Source organism: Micropterus dolomieu, linkage group LG23, assembly GCF_021292245.1.
Source record: "Micropterus dolomieu isolate WLL.071019.BEF.003 ecotype Adirondacks linkage group LG23, ASM2129224v1, whole genome shotgun sequence".
NCBI lineage: Eukaryota > Metazoa > Chordata > Actinopteri > Centrarchiformes > Centrarchidae > Micropterus > Micropterus dolomieu.
In genome coordinates, this window is record NC_060172.1 from 24,704,259 (window position 1) to 24,722,456 (window position 18,198).

Here is an 18,198-nt window from a genome sequence, read left to right on the forward strand (position 1 = left end):
GAGAGATTTAGGAAACTAAAATAATAGTGATGGGAAATTGTGTTACCATGTTTTATGGACTGGAATGGGTTTATGTGTCCAATTAGTTGATTATTCTTTTTCATTTTAATTTAAATCTAAATTAAATGAACATATACTTGAACAACATCTTGATGATCAGTTACAAGAAAGTCCAGGCTAAGTTGATGATAAAATGAATTAGCATTAATGATTCCTGATAATAAACACATGTAAAATATTCTCTATAGGCTAAACCATACCACATATTGAGTTAATGGCCCTATTATGATTTGAAGGATTATACTGTGACCCATCCATGCAGAAAGAAGATTCACTGAATAATGCCACATAACATAGAATTTACAGCGTAAACTAATTTATACCATAAGCAACGAAACTCTGCCTAACATAGGGTCTAGAGTCTTATACTGTAGAAGATATAGTCTGTGGTTAAATCCCAGGTATGTGATTGCTCCATGAAAGTGACAAAAAAAATGGGCATAGCAACCTGTCAAATTGATGAGATGGTCCTTATAGCCAACCCTGTTAGTGGCAGAAATAAGAATCACTTTGAAGTTGACATTGACACACAAACCCTCAAAGTGTGTGTTTACCACATTGCATTATGTAAAGCTCTCCTTACATTTTCATTGGAGTGTTCCACAGCAGAATAAAACATTCATTCTGGACTAAGTAAAACCAGCCCAAAGCTTGTTAGCATCAACTTGTTATGGTGAAATGGTGAGGTAAGACGTCCATTGAGTTACTGTCTCTTCTTCACAACTGAGTGGAGTTGTAAGTATGTCGATCCTTTTGTCCTTTGTAATGCCCTGCCCATTTACAACACTGCTATTTCAAAACTTAAATTATGAATCATATTTGATAGATAAAAGCCACTAACATAGAAATATCATGCTTGTTTTGACTCAGAATTTAATGTAGCCTACTGGCACCATTTGGGAAAATAGCCAATTTTATAGACTCAACAGTAGGGAATAAGACAAACATACAAAGACACAAACTTCACTAAAACCATAATTTATTTATAGAAACACATTGAGATCACTTTTAAAATTAACAATACAGTCCATTCAGTTTTGATGAGATCTAGCTATTTGGCAAATTGATTAAAAATCTAGAAAAGGTAAGTCCTACCTATGCAATAGAATAATAAATTTTGTTCTTTGGAAACATTCAGACAGCTTCCCCCATGTCCTTCATCTTGATTTAGAATCCCGCATTTCCTCTTCGCCAGGGGTTTAATCATGCTTGAAGAGCCAGTGCTGGTGCTAAATACTTAATGGTGTGAAAGACTAAGACACAAGCAACCCGATAATCAAGTCATCAGACCTCCATTTTTTTGTCTATACGCTGAGCTACTGTGACAAGTCGTGTATGTTGGAAGTTGTCAGCAGTTAGCTCCCAAGGAAAAAATGGCCACAGCCTGAAACTCTTTAGAGGAACATCACTCCCTGACATTGCCTGCCTGTTGTTGCTTCAATATCAGTGCTGCTGCAGACAATTAGCGAGCCAAAGGAGAGTGAGTACACAATGTGGTTGCTCGCTTTTTCAATGCACTCTGATTAAACCCTTGTGTTCTGTTGGTTTCCCCTTTTGTTTCAGGGATTTAGAGAACTCAAGCAGAAAGAAACTCCACTGAAAAGTCCCTACAGGACAATGACAAACTATGTACACATGTACAGTATATACACTGCATACACCAGGCCAAAGAGAAATGACTCCCCTCCCCTTTTTATATGCATGTTTCCCCCCATACGTTCTTCAAAATTCAACTAGGATCCCCTGGGGGTGGGTATGGGAGGGACATTTGTTCAGTGCACCTTCAGATACAGCCGCTGTATGGGGTCCAGCAGAGCCCAAAACAAAAGATAATGGCTGAGAGACATTTTCCTCTGGAAGATGGCAATACACATGAAAAGGCTCAATCTGCTGAAGCACATTATTGGAGATGATCATTTCAGTCAATTGACTTCGACATTCTGCATATCAGTGCAAAGCAGATGTATGTCACAGAAATCAGGTCTTCCTATTGCTGTCCTATTTAGACCCCATTGAACACACAGCGTGCTGTACAGTACATACAGTACAATAATAGGCTAAATGTACTGTAGGTGAAGCTATAGTAAAACTACATTGTTGTTAGCAAGCAATAGTTTGGGTCTTGTTTGTTGCATACGTCTTCTATTTGGTAGAAAATGTCAGCATAATGTTAAAAGCAATACACACTGTATGTAGTGCTATAACAGCATTAGGGAGAGAAACATACTGTATATGCACATCATTAGTCAATCATGTGGGTCCCATGGCATTTTTCTATTGTCAAAACTATTTGTCAGTAAATGTTGGAATATATTTATCTATTTCAGCTTTGCAGGTGTTTTTGGCCCCATCATCATTTTCTTTTTGTGATTACAATTGGAATAAGTCATCTAAACTAAAATTTAGAGCATATTTAATTAAATTTAATAAGTTAGTACCAGACCCATCAGTCAAATCAACTCAAATAGGCTTATCGCAATAGAGAAACATAGTCAAGTATTATTGAGTTTATAAAAAATTCTATATTAATAATTTATTGTATTATTAAATAAACAAACCAGATGCTTTGTTTAGACCATTTTTGATAATATGGCTTCATTTATCAAATGTGTGAATAATCCCAGCAATGCTGCCACAAAAGCAAAATCAGAGATATTCCAGACCTGAGCTCTCAACCCTGACTGACCTGCCCAGTGCTTTCCAGCTTAAGTTACTGTGAAACTGTTTTAATGTATTAATTCTGTGTTGTAAAAGGCTAATGCTTCTAAAGTGAGTGCAGCATAGACTATTATACCAGAGATGAATGGTCGAGCAGTAAAAGCTTCCACCCTTGGGGTGTTCATTATAAAATCTCTCCAAAGCACAAAGATCAGTACAAATACATACAGTACATGAAGTACACCGGTATTACAAATGATACTGCGATTTTTGTAGATACACCCATCACAGTCCCTTCTTGTTAGGCAATTGCTGTCCTCTAAATCAACATATTTTAGACCTGTAAGTCAACCTTGATATGCATATCACGCTGTAATGTAATGTAATGTTTTTGGCTAATTTTTTGCATCTTGGAGTTGTTTTTTTCTTTGTGGCACAGATGTGCTAAAACTGTGAATGAAGAGAATGAAAGATTATTTTAGCATAGAAATGATTTCCAGTGTCACTGGTGCTGCATTTAACTTTGAGCGTAGCACAAATTATAGGGTATTATAGCATGTTCAACCTTTCATTAACACATCTGTGTATTCTTTCAATGAAAAATATCAGTTTTCATTCTGGGACATTTGTAAAAAAAAACACTAGCCCATCTTCTTCTGTCGATCCAAGAACTTTTGTCTTCTGTCAACAGGTATCTCCTCTAAACTGATACCATGATTGCTTCCCCTGTAATAGAAAATACCGCTTTTAATGCACCATGACTGGGACATAGAGCAGAGCACCACATTCCATTCATACAAATAGGTTGTTTGATTACATTAAGTTGTGCTGTAATAGTCTAAAATGATACAGTATAAGTATATATGCAAAGATTAAATCAGGCAAATCACATGTATGCATGTGTGGAGGAGTAACCAAAACATTCTCTTACCCTTGAGTGTCTGGAGGAATAGGCAGAGGCTTGGTGAAATCCTCCCGCCCTACCAACCAAAATGTGTTCTCAATCCCTTTTCCCTGAAAATAAATGATCATTAGCATTCATTAGCTAACATTGCAGTCCAGTAGATACACTGTGTATCTTCTGTGTGTATTATTAGTGTTTTTTTTATCATCTTACCTTTAACTCTGTCAAGCCTCTGACATCAATTTTGTATCCCAGCTTCAAGCTGTTCAGGATATCAACTGTGCTTTGGTTGACATGGATTCTGTAAGCTGTGATGACAGATACAGTAAAATCCTCAGCATTTGCACACTGAAATCACTTTTATCAGGTATACATGAACAGTCTGTAATGGCCTCGGAACTTTCTAAAGTTTAAACTGATTGTTTCACAGAAATGTAGAAAATCAATCTGTCCTTTCAGTATTAAGCCACTTGATGGCAGTAGACTACTCATCATTGCTTTGCTCCTAATAGCAGAAATACAGTATAGTCACATGTGCATGCATGATTGTTATTTTAGATACAGTAACCACTGACCAGTTTAAAGGTGAAAAGTTTATTTTATTACAATATGCTCTTCTGGGAGCTCCATCAAATGAGTGTTATTTTTAAACATCAATTAAGTAATGTTTACTTAGTAGCTGATACTTTGTTTTTACTTAATTAGCATACTTAACAGCACGCAGAGGGCAGCCAAGTCAAACTTGGTCATTGACGACATTTACACTGAAACTTCAGATTGGCCTCTAATTCTGCTGATAGTCTTAAAGGATTAGTAAGAACTGCTCACTTAAAGCCCTATTTAGCCTCAAGCAGCATGCACACAAACTACACCTGTCCTCTTTTTTAAAAGGCCAATTTCAAAAAAGAATAGAAAGGGTTAGAGGAGATTCGTCTGGTTTTATAATAGAGACGATATGAGACACTCACGCAACCCTGTGGACTCCATTCGAGATGCTGTGTTCACAGTGTCTCCAAACAGACAGTATCGAGGCATCGTGAGACCCACTACTCCTGCTACCACTGGGCCTGCAAACATAGAACACACACACACACAGAGGTTGGGGGGCTTTAAATAGGATGCCTTTCTCCTTGTAATACCTTAAATCATCGTTAACCATTTTGTGTGTCAGATTTTTACATTGTGACTCAGATTGCCGTGCATTTTTTATCTCACTCTTTCTGGTAGACTATCTTACCATTTAAGTAAAATTACACAAGTCTTTTCCCAAAACATGGAATTAAAACTGTGCACTACCACCTCTGTGTTCATAAAGAAATTCATAGAAAGGAGTTAAAAATCTAAAGTATGCAGTGTGTTAATTGGATGACAGCACTCTAAGTGGATAGGGTTTCACTGTTCCAGTAATATGTTCCAGACAAGGATAAGGAAGATAAAAATACCTCCTTACCTTAGCAGCTTATTCCTGTATTTCTATTTATATGCAACAAATCACTCAGAAATTGAGCTTGGATTTATTTCATGCCATATTACACATGGATGTGACTCTTAAAAGTAATTATCCAAGGTAAAGAACTTTCCATACGCAACATTACATTCACAGCACGGAGAGGATGGACATGTTGCTCACCAGAGTGCAGGCCAATGCGGATCCTGACTTTTAGCTCAGGCATGTGCCTCATCTTGAAGGTCCCAATGCAGTGGAGGATGTCAAGAGACATGTTGGCCATCTCAGCTGCATGGCGGTTGCCGTTCCTATTGGGGACTCCTGAGGCTACCATGTAGGCATCTCCGATAGTTTCCACCTAAATACCATAAAAATAAGACAACAATATAGGATCCTAGTTCTAATGTTTGTGGACATTTTGACTGTAGTTTTAATGTTATGTTAAAATACTGAAACAAAAATCTTTATAATCATTTTCAAAATGAACAAATTACATTAAAAAAATGATTGTCATAGAATAATATTGAATTGGATAGAAGCACAATTAAATTTGGCTTATTTCTACACACTGATTTAAAAAGCCTACAGAAGAATACTGTAATATGTATAAGATACCACAACTAACACTACAAAATACAGTAAGTGGGCTATAAGTGAAGTGAAATATTGAAAAAAAAACAGTTCATCGTAGATATGTATGCACGCTCCTCCAACACTCACCTTGTAGACATCATGCAGTCCAATGATAGCATCAAAGAGTGTGTAGAGGTCATTGAGTAAGTCGACCACCTCGATGGGCTCGCTGAGGGCAGAGATGGTGGTGAAGCCCACGATGTCACTGAAGTACAGCGTGACCTCGCTGAAGTGCTCGGGTTTAACGGGCTTCCCTGTCTTCAACGCCTGGGCCACAGACCTGCAAGAGGAATATGTTGAGTAGATGACACTCTGAGGTGCTGAAGATGAAGAAACAGTCCTCTCTAAAAAGCCTGACACTGCTGAATGTAATTTTACACTTATTCAGACCGCTGTCCCTTTCTAATCCCCCCCCCAAATATAATTATTAATCATTGCAAACAGGAAAAGTGATGCCTCGAAATACATGACTGAGATACAGTATAATGAACAGCATGGTGTGATTCTCTCCTCTCAATTTGTAGTTAACATATTTAACCGTAGCAACAGTTAAATATAGAAAAGCCACTTCTCTTTGGCAGATCAGTGATTTCAAATAACTGCAGTCATTTTTTTTATATAATAAAGATTCAATGATATGCAATTAGACTTCAAAGCGATTAAGAACACATTTGACTACGTTAATGTGTCCTTGTTTTTACTTTTAGATGAAGAAAATTCTGACTATAACATCCAGCTCTGAGACAGAACTGAGAAAATGGAGGTGGCTGACCGGTTGCACATATGAAGACACTTCATGTAGTAGTGTAAATTTACATGTTTGGGGGGGCCTATACAAGAGCCAATGAATATGATCTGATGTTTTTATGCTGAGTGTAGCATTTGAGTCTAAACACCACTTACAGTATATTTAGTTGTGTTGTGTTATGTGTGAAAAAGCACAGAATAATTGGCATGAGCAAGCAAAATATAAAGAAGCCAATCCAACCAATGGGACTGTTGCACCAAATATTCCCACAGTTGTTGAATTCAGCAGCCATATTCTGATGAAAAAGTTTGAATAAAGAAATACATTTTGACTATTTAAACTGTTCACTTGTGTTTTCCTGCTCAAGAGATGGCAACAAGACAATTCAATAACAATCTCTCAACATTTTCTCTGTGGTGTGGATTAGCTGCATTTTGCACAGCAGGCCTGGTCTCCACAGTTCCTGAGAATTATTGTTAAATCCCAGCACAGGGCCTCAAACCACTACTGTATCTCAGAAAGCCGTCACCCTACTGTAGTGAGCACTGAATCCCTACCAGGTTCAGGAATGCTGTCTTTGACCTCCAGAGGCTATTGTTGCTCATCAGTCACAATAGCTATGACTTAGAGCATGACAACAGTTTTATTGGGTCTTTCATGTGACCGTTAAAGATGCTGGACACTCACTTGGGCAACATCTGAGCCACAAGTTGGTCAGTCTTCTGTCTCTCCACCTCCAGCTCCTCTGTCCTCTCTCTAATCAGATCCTCCAAGTTGGAGGAGTACTGTTCCAACATGCGCAGCATAGAGTCGATGATGTTGGTCTTCTTTCCCTTGGTGATGCTCTTGAACTTTAACATGAAAAGGAGGGAACAGGCATGTCATCTCCAGATTGCTATTTGTGTACGGAACAATATATAAGGAGTAGAAGATCTGGGTCAGCGTGTGTTTTCAGCGGTTCTACCTGTTTGAAGATCTCCTCAAACGTCGGCCTCTTATCAGGATCCTCACTCCAGGCCTGTTTTACAATCTGTATCACGTCCAGTGGGGCCTCGTCAACGGACACAACAGGCCGACACAGCGGAGGAGGCTCTTTGACCTTGCTGATGATCTCTGTCACCACACGCAAACATAAATGTACAAAAGCACATACATCCAAACATGATAAATACTAGGTGCTCTACTGAAGCACATACATTTCTGAGGACTTTATTGTGCATTTTTACTATGCATTATGTTTTACTCACATACTGAGTAGCCTATATTTTTCTCCTCTCAACATGCCATAGTGGTTTATTTACTTGATGATTCGGATATGGTATATTTAGGTGGCTTAGAGCATATTGTACACATTAATTGCACTTACAGGGTTCTCTATTGACTATTTTCACTATTTCTTTTTTTTTTTTGGATCATCATTTTGTAATCACAGGTGATGATGAATGTTCACGGAAGCATCAACAACTGTGCGGACTATTTTTACATTCCAAGAACAACACAACCACACACACAAAAACACACAGATTTAATTGTAAAAATAATAATACCATATCACTCACCTTTGGGAGGCATGTCCAGCATGCAGAAAGGTGTACAGCGACAGATGACCTCCTGCGCTACGATGGCGAAGCTGTAGACATCTCCGGCGAAAGTGCCCTTACTCCTCAGACTGGAACTTCGCAGCAGCTCAGGAGACGTCCAAAGCAGATCTTTATTGAAAAAAATAAGGCACAACGATAAATAAACAAAGAAAATATACATGTGCGGGCAAAGTTGCTCAATTAGTCTGTGGATACACTTGAACTCACTCTCTGGCTTTCCATCGTCACTCTCAATGCTCTGGGAAATCAAAATTTCGTTGAACCCATAATCCGTCACCTTCAATACAAAGCGTCCGTCCACCACACAGTTACGGGACTTGAGCCGCCCGTGGACGACGTCACGATTGTGCAGGTACTTCATTCCCTGATATCAGTTGGAGGAAATTGTGTGAGTGATGACAAAACATGAACAAGATGAAAGGAAATGAAAAAAGAGCAGGTAATTTTGTCTCTCTTACTCGAATCAGATCTATTAACAGGGAAGACTTGAACATCCAGTCGAGACGCACTTCCTCGTTGCCGAGCAGATCCTCCAAGCTGCCCCTGGTGCAGTGCTCAGTCACAACACCAAAGATCCCAGAGTCGAAGAACAGTCCGAGGAACAGATTGAGGTTCTCATGCCTCATGTCTCTGAGCTGATAGGAAGACAATGGAAACATCATGGCTGTGAAATGTTTTGTGGATGTAACTACGCTACTGTATCACTCAGCTTGATACATTTTTTCTTTGGCCTGGGTTAGTGTACTCAATAGGCGTTTTGTAATACTAAATGGCAGCATATCTACATGTAATCACTCAATCAGGCCAGTCTGTGTTTTGTGTTTTCTCTCAAAAATGAAGAGTCAGTTGTTCAAATAATGACTGATGTGCCTTTGTTAGGAAAACAAACCAACTCAGCGCTTCCTTCACACATTTACATACCTTGACAAAGACAAACTCAGTGTCGCTGTTGAAACCCGACACTGCTCCAGCGGGACATTTCTTCAACCAAACCCAGTCACCCTGGGATGTGCACAAAACGACACAGTTTTGTGAAACCAAAAACATCCAAAGGTCAGAATTTATTGAATGTGTCATGGCCGACTCCCCTCACCTCAAACACGGCAACGTTGGATCTTTCTGGAGAGGAGGCCAAGTAGCTGCGACCAGACACCGAGTGTTGAGGGGTCTTCACATCCAGCTGGCTTCTCAAGATACTTTCGTCATTGATCTTCTGCTCACACACACAGTTCAAAGAGAACAGGTCATCTTAAGAGTGGATAACCTTAGCAGGTTTCATCACTAAAAGCAGAGAGAAGCAAACCAAAGCAAAAGACAGTCGATTGTCAGAGATTCAGCACACAACTGACCCGTTTGCTGACTTGAGTGTTGATGAAGACCAGGTCATCCAGGGTCAGAACTATCTTCTTTGATCCACCGTTACCACTTCCAGAGCTGAGCCCAACTCTGCCTTTTCTGTCAGGGCAGAAAACAAAAAAAGAAAAACAATCATGATATTTTTTTAGAATCACACAAGACAGCCCCAGATGAGATATCATTCTTCGATATTCTGCTGTACGTACTTGACACCCATAAGAAAGTTAACTCCAAGTCCAGCCAATAAAATAAACACAAAGAACAGAATGAAGAGAGAGACTGAATCTATGCCTTTGGGATGAGAAGAAGAGAAGAAAAAACACAAAGAAAGAAAGTTTGAATGAACTGAATTCAGAAATGGACCAGCTTGTACTTATTTCCTGGAATGACACTACTAGTGCACTCACCTCCACTACAGGCAAAGTATGGGCTAAACCAGCAGCTTGAGTCTGTGTAGGGCGTGCTGCCTGCAAAATGGATCGAACGACTGAGGTATTTCAAGCCCCCAGTCTTGCCATCTGTATGAGCAGCCGCCAGAATATGAGTGGAGTAGAGAGTGGTGCCCATGCCACTGTAGTCCAGCACTACATAGCGAGCCTGCATACCTTCGCCATTCCTGCCGGCCCTCAAGAGCTGATTAAAGCCTTTAAATTCAAAGCCACCCTTGCTGTCACCTAGGATCTGACCAGTTACCCAACGGCCTTCATTGACACGGGCCTGCTCAGCAGCCATAGCTATGTAGTACATCATGTTGTAGATGGTGCCAAAAAATGGAGAAACCTGACAGAGGAGACAGTGATATGATGTTTGGGTAAGTGCCTTTGTTTTTTTATCTTCTTCCACATTTGTCATTTTGTTCTATTATCTCACCTGCTCTGGTGGGGTGCTGCTGCGAATTTCATAGCTGTCCTGAGCATCTTTGAAGGCCTCATAGAAATTGCGTTCTCCGGAGTCCATTGTGATGGTGAGGACCCCGTCATAGGCTTTCCGCAGCTTGGTGTCATTGCCTAGCGAATAGTAATGTGCATCCTCATAGGGTAACGCATAGAGCAGGGTGTCGTAGGGGATGAACACATAGCCACGGTCGATCATACGCATGGCCAAGGCTGTTGTCAGAAGTTGGTACTGGGATTGGCCACCAATCAGGACAGAAGGCATGCACATAATGACCACTGTGGTGGAGAGAGGAGGCATTAGAAACTGTATTATTTGCATGATTCATGCATAATAAAATAGTTGTTTTAATGTCTTATATTAATCGTCTCTTATATTAAACATCTTCAACTCACCTCTGACCCGGTCTGCTTCCCGTACTTTTGTTAGGGCCCTCCGAGGCCCATCCTTGTCGTCCCCCATAGTGACCACAGGGTTGACAGGCAGGCCAAGGGCCCTCAGTGATGAGGCCAGCTCCTGTCCTGTGGATTCCCAGATGTCTGTCTCCTCCGAGATTATGGCCACATGGGCCCAATGAAAGTACCGCAACACAGTGAAGAGTACATTGGAGGACAGTGGCAGCGGCTGCAGGAAGGTGGGGTACATTTCTCCTCTTTTCATGTGTGGTTTGAGGCAACCCCAGGAAAGAATCCCAATATCCCACTCTTTTGCGTACAAAGCAGCTGAGGAGCAGTAGCCTGGATTGGCGGGGCCCAGGAAAGCAGCACCATAACCTTTCAGCTCCGCAAAGCGAGCAAGGGCACGGGAGGACTTGCAGTCCTCATTAATCAGTGTGTAGTCATACCAGTAGCCTTTGTTGAGGGAAGGGTCCTTGTTTATGCGAGTGGTGGCAAGGCGGGCTGCCAAGTCAGGGAGGGCTTTAGAGTATAACATGTCACATGTCCAGGGTCCAACCAGGGCCACCTTGAAGGTGGTCCCCCAAGCTTGACAGGGTAGTAATGAGACTATGAGTAAGGGCAGAAGAAACCAGTTCCCCCAACAGCTCCTGTAGCGTTGCACAGGGGACGATAGTAACTGTGGTTTTGATGACAATGGCCCTGATGACGATGATGAAGCTGCTAATGATTTATCCAGACTATATCCACTGCAACTGTTTGTAACCACTGTCTGCATATGTCTTTTTCTCTTCACTTTTCCTAAGTCGTGCTGCCATCGTGGGTGGTAGGACAGGTTGTGCAGAAAGCGAGGGTCCCTGTGACTTGCCATTTCCTCACACCACTATTCTGATGCTTTAGACACAGAAGAGGAGTGGAGAGATTATGGTGATTTGTGACAGTGATTCTGTCTTTGTGTTGTCTCCCTTGACACTCAGCAGGCCCTTTAGTCCAAATCTGGACAGGTGACGAGACAACCCCGAGCCATCACTGCCTCCAGAAAAAAGAGAAGGTGAAAAGAATTAGGAAATTTGTAACATGACAAGCAGGTGTGATCCGGTTTTGAGTTCTACTCAGGGCTTAAACAGTCTCCCGGACATGATCAGACATGATCCCGAAATCCCGACCTGAACTTAAATGTTGCTGAGCTGTTTTGTTTAACAGAATGTGATGTTGAATCTTATCAGCATCAAATGTAAATGCTCCGTATAGTGCCTTTCTAGTCTTTTTGACCACTCAAAGCGCTTTTACCCAGTCATACAATGAGCCTAAGTGCTTGAACGGAAACTAACATTCACGCACATTCATACATACATTCATAGGCGGAACAGCCACCAGGGGCAATTCAGAGTTCAGTATCTTGCCCAAGGACACTTCGACATGCAACCAGGAGGAGGCAGGGATTGAACCACTAACCACTGATTAATGGCCAACCCGCTCTACCTCCTGAGCCACAGCCGTCCCGTCAATCTGTCTTACAGAGGAAACGGTGCTCAGAGTGCCATTGCCATTCCTTAAAGAATTAGTGGCATGTGGTGGCAAGCTCTGCAAGGTGCCAGGTAATGTGGCGCTAAATCTGGCCTTGATGTCTCTATTTGGATTTAAGTCAATCTCTTGAGATCTCAGCCATCCATTTCTGGATGTTTCCTCGTCAGTCCAGGCATCCCTCAGATTCTTGAAACTAGCATCTAAATTTGTATTAACTGCCAGAAATATATCAAGATTACAGTACGATGGAGCTGGTGTTTCACGTTAAGTTAGAAAAAACATATGGACACCTTGTTAATCAATTAACATTTACTGAATTTAGAGACTTTATTGTTCAAAGATAAGGGCAGTGAAAATCCAACATATACACTTTTTAAAAATGTCTGCCCATGTCAGAAGTATTGACATTAACAGCTAGGCAAAAGGCCTGGTGAGGGGGAATTTTAATATTGCAGCTAATGCATTGAGCTGGAACATTGCTTATTGAAAATATGAGGAGTTCCAGTTGAAAGAAATACAATTGCTCAACCAATATAATATTGGTTTATGAAGACAATTTTAAAACATCAGTCCACAGCTTAGAGAGTTTAAGAGCTGGGACAAAGATACATACTAAGTGTGACATTTAACAGTTAACAGATCAACTCAGTGCTCCCTGGTGGACCAAGTACATAACATTGACACTGTTACCTCAAACATAGTTTTGCATTTCTGTCCTGCAATATATTTTTACTTACCAGCCCACATATACTGATATATATCTGCAATAAGCTGATATGGGCCCAAATATCAGCCTGTTTATCTGTCCAGTTTATATTTGCACAATCTTAAATGAGGCATGGTGTAAGCCACCTGTGGCATTCAGTGGTTACAAAAATACAGTTTAACAGAACAAAATACCAAGGAGCCTGATTTCTTTCTTCAAGCTGAAATGCAGCAAGCAAGTGGCGAACCAACCAGCCTTTTAAAGAGGCTAATACTGATGTTGGCTTATCAGTTGGTAATAGGTTAAGAGGAGCACTGACTAAAATGTTTGGCTTGTTCTGAAGTGCTATTGAAAATAAATACGTCAAATCATATTAATTCCTCAAAAAACATTTTACATTATATAGAGCAAAAAGTCTAAAACAAATTTATGAAGGGATTAAACAATCTTTGGTTTTCCAACAGTCTCACCTTTACTGGTGGAGCTCCACTGCAAACTGATTTGAACCAGAACACAATGACACTGTAGGATGGAAGAATTAATAATATTAAAGCTGAAAACATATTACCCTTACAAGTGAAAAATTTTAGAAAGAGACGGTTCTGACCTGGAGCAGTTTTCATAGGAACCATGTCAAGCTTAGTGCCTGCCGTTAATTGCACCATCCAAGGTGGATGAGGGTACAGAAGTGTACAGGAGGAAAAATTATCTTCCGTCCTTTTATTGGAAAAAATATCATAGGTAATCCAAAAAAAATCTAATTATCTCCTCTGACATCCAAGTTCATTGAAGACAATACTGAAAATTAAATCCTCCACATTTCCAGTTGTTTAGTCTTGCTGTCCCTGTTTCGGACTGGGACCCACCCCAAACCACAGAGGAAGGGACGGTTAGTGAGAAGAGGTCCAACCTTGATCCAGGTCTGGATTGGCAAAAAATAGATCGGCAGAGAGCTAGGGAGAGATAACAGGTAAACGAAAGGGGAGAGTGGGAAGTACTGGAAGGCTCTGACTTCTCAACCCTCTTTAGCTTTTAATCCATACTAGTGTGAGAAGAGCGTGTGGGGGAAGGGCTGGAGGAGATGAGATAAAGGTGAAAGTAGAGGTATTTTCACTCCCTGTCCTGTTACCTCAGGTGCTGGTGTAGCCTGGTAAATTTTACATGTTCACAACTACATTATAAGACTGACTGAAATGATTCAACTGATATTTTGACAGTCAGAACTGCGAGGGATTGTGATGAAAATAGTGGCTAACACTCAGCTTGGACTGAGTCCTCCTACCGCCATGTGTTTGAAATCAAGGAGTTGAGGCACAACCCAGAATTGTTGTTAAATAAAAGATGAGTTCCTCAGAACACACACCTGCTTTCTTATTTATTTAAAAAAATGTAGCACAAAATAGATTTGATCTTGTGTGGAACTTGTCATTCATTTGTTGGAGTGAGGGTTGAAGTTTATGGGACTTTTGCCAGAACAGGAGCACTTTACTCATCAAACGCTATTAACTTTAACCTCACATGTAGTTATAGCAGCAAGGAACTTTAATTCGCTCTGCTATAAGTCACCGATTGCTAGAAATGCATGTAATCGACCGGTGCTCGAAGCTGGTGAGGTGATTAGGTTGACTCATTTAACCCTTCTGCTGCAGTTGCTGAGACCTTCACTCATGCTTTATGTCGTGCCCATAGAATAACTACAGCTGGAGTAGCTAAATATGCTAACTGAAATGTAGCAACTTACCCTTGAACACACACACACTCACACACACACACACACACACACACACACACACACCAGTAAAATGGTTCTTTTATCCAGTCATTTAGCCAATTACAGCATGGGTTGACATTTACTCAATAAGCTGAACCTCACTCATGATCAACTACCAGTAGTAAATTTCATAATAAAGTTTCTGTTAGATTGATAAATTATGTCAAGGTGTCATTAATATGACCAGTTTTCTTCACATTATCTGAGGCTTTATGCACTGATGAGAATCAAATGGGGAGCAATGCTAATAAAGGCAGAAGAACGATGTGAGCTGGATGCTGAAAATAACTTGTGGTAAGCTACTGAATGTCTGCTGTTGCCCTTTTGACCTGGCCACATGTACAGTTCACTACAGCTGGAATTTATGCCTTTGAGGGGGATGGGAAAGTCCACATTAAAAAAAAAACAAAAACATAAAGATGCTCATAAACAATACAACAAATAAATAGCTTCAGTGCTGAATATGAATACATGTGGAAGTGTGACAATGTGTTTGTTCTGATCCTGTCTTGCACATTGATTGCAGCCTTGTTGAAGTAATCAGATTAGTCAGGTGAGGCTGTTCTAAACTGATTTGCAGCCTGCAAGCCTCTTAGTGACATGACTAACGGCACTGACAGAGATCACTTCAAAGCAAGGTCAGACATACGGCCGGCCCAGTTGAGCAATAGAACCAGCTTGGTCTACCACAGAGGCAGCAACACTGCACAGTACTGACAAGAGGACACAACCGCTTCTGACCTTTGCTTTCCTATTATAGTTAGCCCTGAATGTTACTAATCTGTAGCCTAAACCAACAACCTAGGCACACATTTACATTTAAGCAGTATTAAGTGTTTGTTGAAAAGTGAGACTGATTTGACAGAAGGCATAACAGGCAAAATGTGCTTTTGAACACTGGTTCACTAAGAATTATTTATTTAAATCTATACAAATGCACTCTATCTACATTTGACATGTCGGTCTTTGAAAGACAATTTGATACTGGCATGTGCTTGGTCACATAACTTTCAAAGCTGTCCCGTGATTTGATTATAAGTACATCTCTCTTGGAATTCTTTATTTTCTCCGGAGAAGCTATCTGTCAAAGTTAATTTATCAAACATTGAAAAAAAACAAACATGTGGGAGCTTAGACATTTGCCTCCTCCATGACCCCGCTTAATTGATTAGGTGAATTAATTTGGCTGCGTCCCACAGTGACATCACTTTCAAGCATCACAGGTTCAGAGCTGTAAAGCAGGGAATCTCAAATCCCCAGTTTACAGGGATGTCCTGTAATTTCAGAAAAGTGTGATACATCTTATTGACATGCACAACTCAACTAGAGAAACAACAGCAAAGTCAGTATCAGAGACGCTGATTGAACACAGCAACATCACTAACACATCTCTGACCCATTCAACAGACTTTACATCCCCATGAGGAGAGTCACACACTTAGAGGGCTTTCCCCTAATGCTGTGATCCTTCAACCCCCATACTGCATTCCCTGATGCCACCACTTCTTCCAGACATAACATATTACACCGAGAGAACTTAACTTTATATAATCTTAGATGTCTGTTGTATTATGTTCACCCTTACACTGGTATGTTCTGTAATTTTCTTTGACATTTTTAATTTGGATTAAGGAAAATGTCAAACAACAAATTTTATTCATACATTTGCATATCAACACATTCTCCCAGTGTAGATTTCTCTGTCAAATCTGGGTATAGCTGAGGCTTGTTAGGTGGCTGCAGCACCCTCTGGTGCTTGAGAGCTAATTGACTGCAGCGTCTCATCTGTTAAACATCCCCAGCTCTTTGACATTAGGTTGAAAGATTGTGAAGTTAAGGCCCTCTTCATAACTACTATTTTGGAGCACAATTTGTATACAGTACTGGTTAAAGAAATAAGGCACAAACTCGAAGGGTTGAATGTTTTTTTGAAATTGTTGAATGCATTAATGATATGTGTTGCGTGTAACAAAGCTGCTCCCACTGTCTATTTTTTTGAGGATATTTGAAAGAATGACCCAAATTTGTAATAGCCAAACTATAAGTGAGCTGTTCACCTGGTCGCTTTGCTGAGGCACGCAGACTCTGAAGATAATGACAAAATTACAGTAGCACTATTGGAAAAATATGAAATCACAGCAGATACCTACTGTGAAAGATTTTTGTCCATGGACATTTTTTAGGGGTGTAACCCCACGTGGGCTGTATGTTAGCCTAAAAGACTCACCAAGTGAGTCAAACCATAGAAAAAGTCCACAATGAAAGCAATTCCTGAGAGGATGATCCTTGTACAGTTCCTGAGGACCCTGAGCTTGAGATCTGGATCTGTGAACATGACCTAAATGAGGAAGCAGCTCAGCTGGCTGAAGTCTTCACAGAGGCTAGAAGATGGACCAGACATGTCACCTTTTGGCTGAGACAACAACCTCACATGTATTTATAGCAGCAAGGAACTTTAATTCACTCTGCTGTACAGTAAGTCACCAATTGCTAGAAATGGATGTAATCGCCCAGCGCTCGAAGCTGGTGAGGTGATTAGGTTGACTCATTTAACCCTTCTGCTGCAGTTGCTGAGACCTTCACTCATGCTATGGAGTTGGTCTCTTGGACAGATAGAAAAATAAAAAGTCATCCTCAGTACATAAAATCTGAGTGAAATTGAGGATTTTCTGTCTTGGGTTATGTGTTGTGGGCAGCCCAAGAATTTAAAAATAAGCTTGTTAATTGCATTTGAAGTGTACCGGAAAACTTACAAAAATAAATGTAAATGAGAAATGACAATTGAAAGTAGATGGCTCTATCCTCCTGGTCATCACAAGACAATATCATAATCAATTTTCACTTTATTGACTGACCATTATGTGATCAACATTGTTGCTACAGCAAAGGTAATCTTAAACTCACCTGAAGGTCATAAATCCTGAGGATCATTGCAGGGCCTCTGCTCTCTTGGCCTTCTGCCTGTACAGGGCAATCAGTTGTGGTGTGTATCTCAAGTTCGCAGTAGAATTGGTGGCATAGGTTCAACATATGTAAAGTGATGAACTCAGCAAACACCTGCAAACGAAAAAAAGTGACGACTGTCTGGAAAGGTTTCAGCCACTGGTGATACGTTACGTTAGCTAACGGTTGCTAACGTTAGCATAACAGGAATGCGAACTGACTCCACATACTGCCTCCGGTCATCATTATAAAATAAAGTCACAGAACAGAAAAAAAAACACTTTCACAGTGCTGCAAAGAAAGCTGGGTTCTCTCAAGCTTTGTAAATATGATTATTTTACCAGTTTTTCAATCAACATTATGCAACGTTGGGCAACGGACTTCCCCGTTTGGTGGGCGTGTCAGAGGTGTTACCCACAGCTGTGGTTAAAAATGCAGTTAAAATCAGCGTGTTTGCATACACAACTGTGTGTTCAAGGCACCACCGTTTTCATTTAAAAATATTGTTTTGCTACGTTTTGTCCACGGAATTCAGCCTTGATCCCGTGACGTCAA

At 40.5% G+C, this 18,198-nt stretch overlaps 1 protein-coding gene across 2 annotated transcripts; it reads right to left on the reverse strand.

Annotated features, from left to right (window-relative positions):
- Nucleotides 1-1,022: 1,022 nt before the first annotated feature.
- Nucleotides 1,023-18,131, reverse strand: gucy2d (guanylate cyclase 2D, retinal). Of its 2 annotated transcripts, none has more exons than XM_046039897.1 (20): nt 17,985-18,131; nt 17,605-17,757; nt 10,697-11,725; nt 10,278-10,579; nt 9,815-10,187; nt 9,614-9,698; nt 9,401-9,506; nt 9,145-9,264; nt 8,973-9,053; nt 8,510-8,686; nt 8,259-8,415; nt 8,010-8,159; nt 7,415-7,563; nt 7,138-7,301; nt 5,790-5,982; nt 5,253-5,427; nt 4,591-4,689; nt 3,836-3,930; nt 3,650-3,732; nt 1,023-3,444 (listed from the first exon to the last, which is right to left on the reverse strand). In XM_046039897.1, the coding sequence occupies exons 3-20, from the start codon at nt 11,565-11,567 to the stop codon at nt 3,360-3,362; spliced, it is 3,465 nt and encodes a 1,154-aa protein (XP_045895853.1). In that variant the 5' UTR covers nt 11,568-11,725; nt 17,605-17,757; nt 17,985-18,131; the 3' UTR covers nt 1,023-3,359. The 2 variants fall into 2 exon arrangements, with proteins under 2 accessions (XP_045895853.1, XP_045895852.1); XM_046039896.1 differs by adding an exon at nt 13,400-13,451 and having other exon boundaries at nt 17,605-18,131.
- Nucleotides 18,132-18,198: the final 67 nt, after the last annotated feature.

Bases quoted from the DNA above. Each gene is read 5' to 3' on its own strand.
- gucy2d (XM_046039897.1), bottom strand. From the start codon at position 11,567: ATGGCAAGTCACAGGGACCCTCGCTTTCTGCACAACCTGTCCTACCAC. The intron at 8,416-8,509 runs GTAAGAGAGACA...AACTGATATCAG, and splicing joins TGTTAATAGATCTGATTCGA to GGAATGAAGTACCTGCACAA. The intron at 3,931-4,590 runs GTGAGTGTCTCA...CTGTCATCACAG, and splicing joins AATGGAGTCCACAGGGTTGC to CTTACAGAATCCATGTCAAC.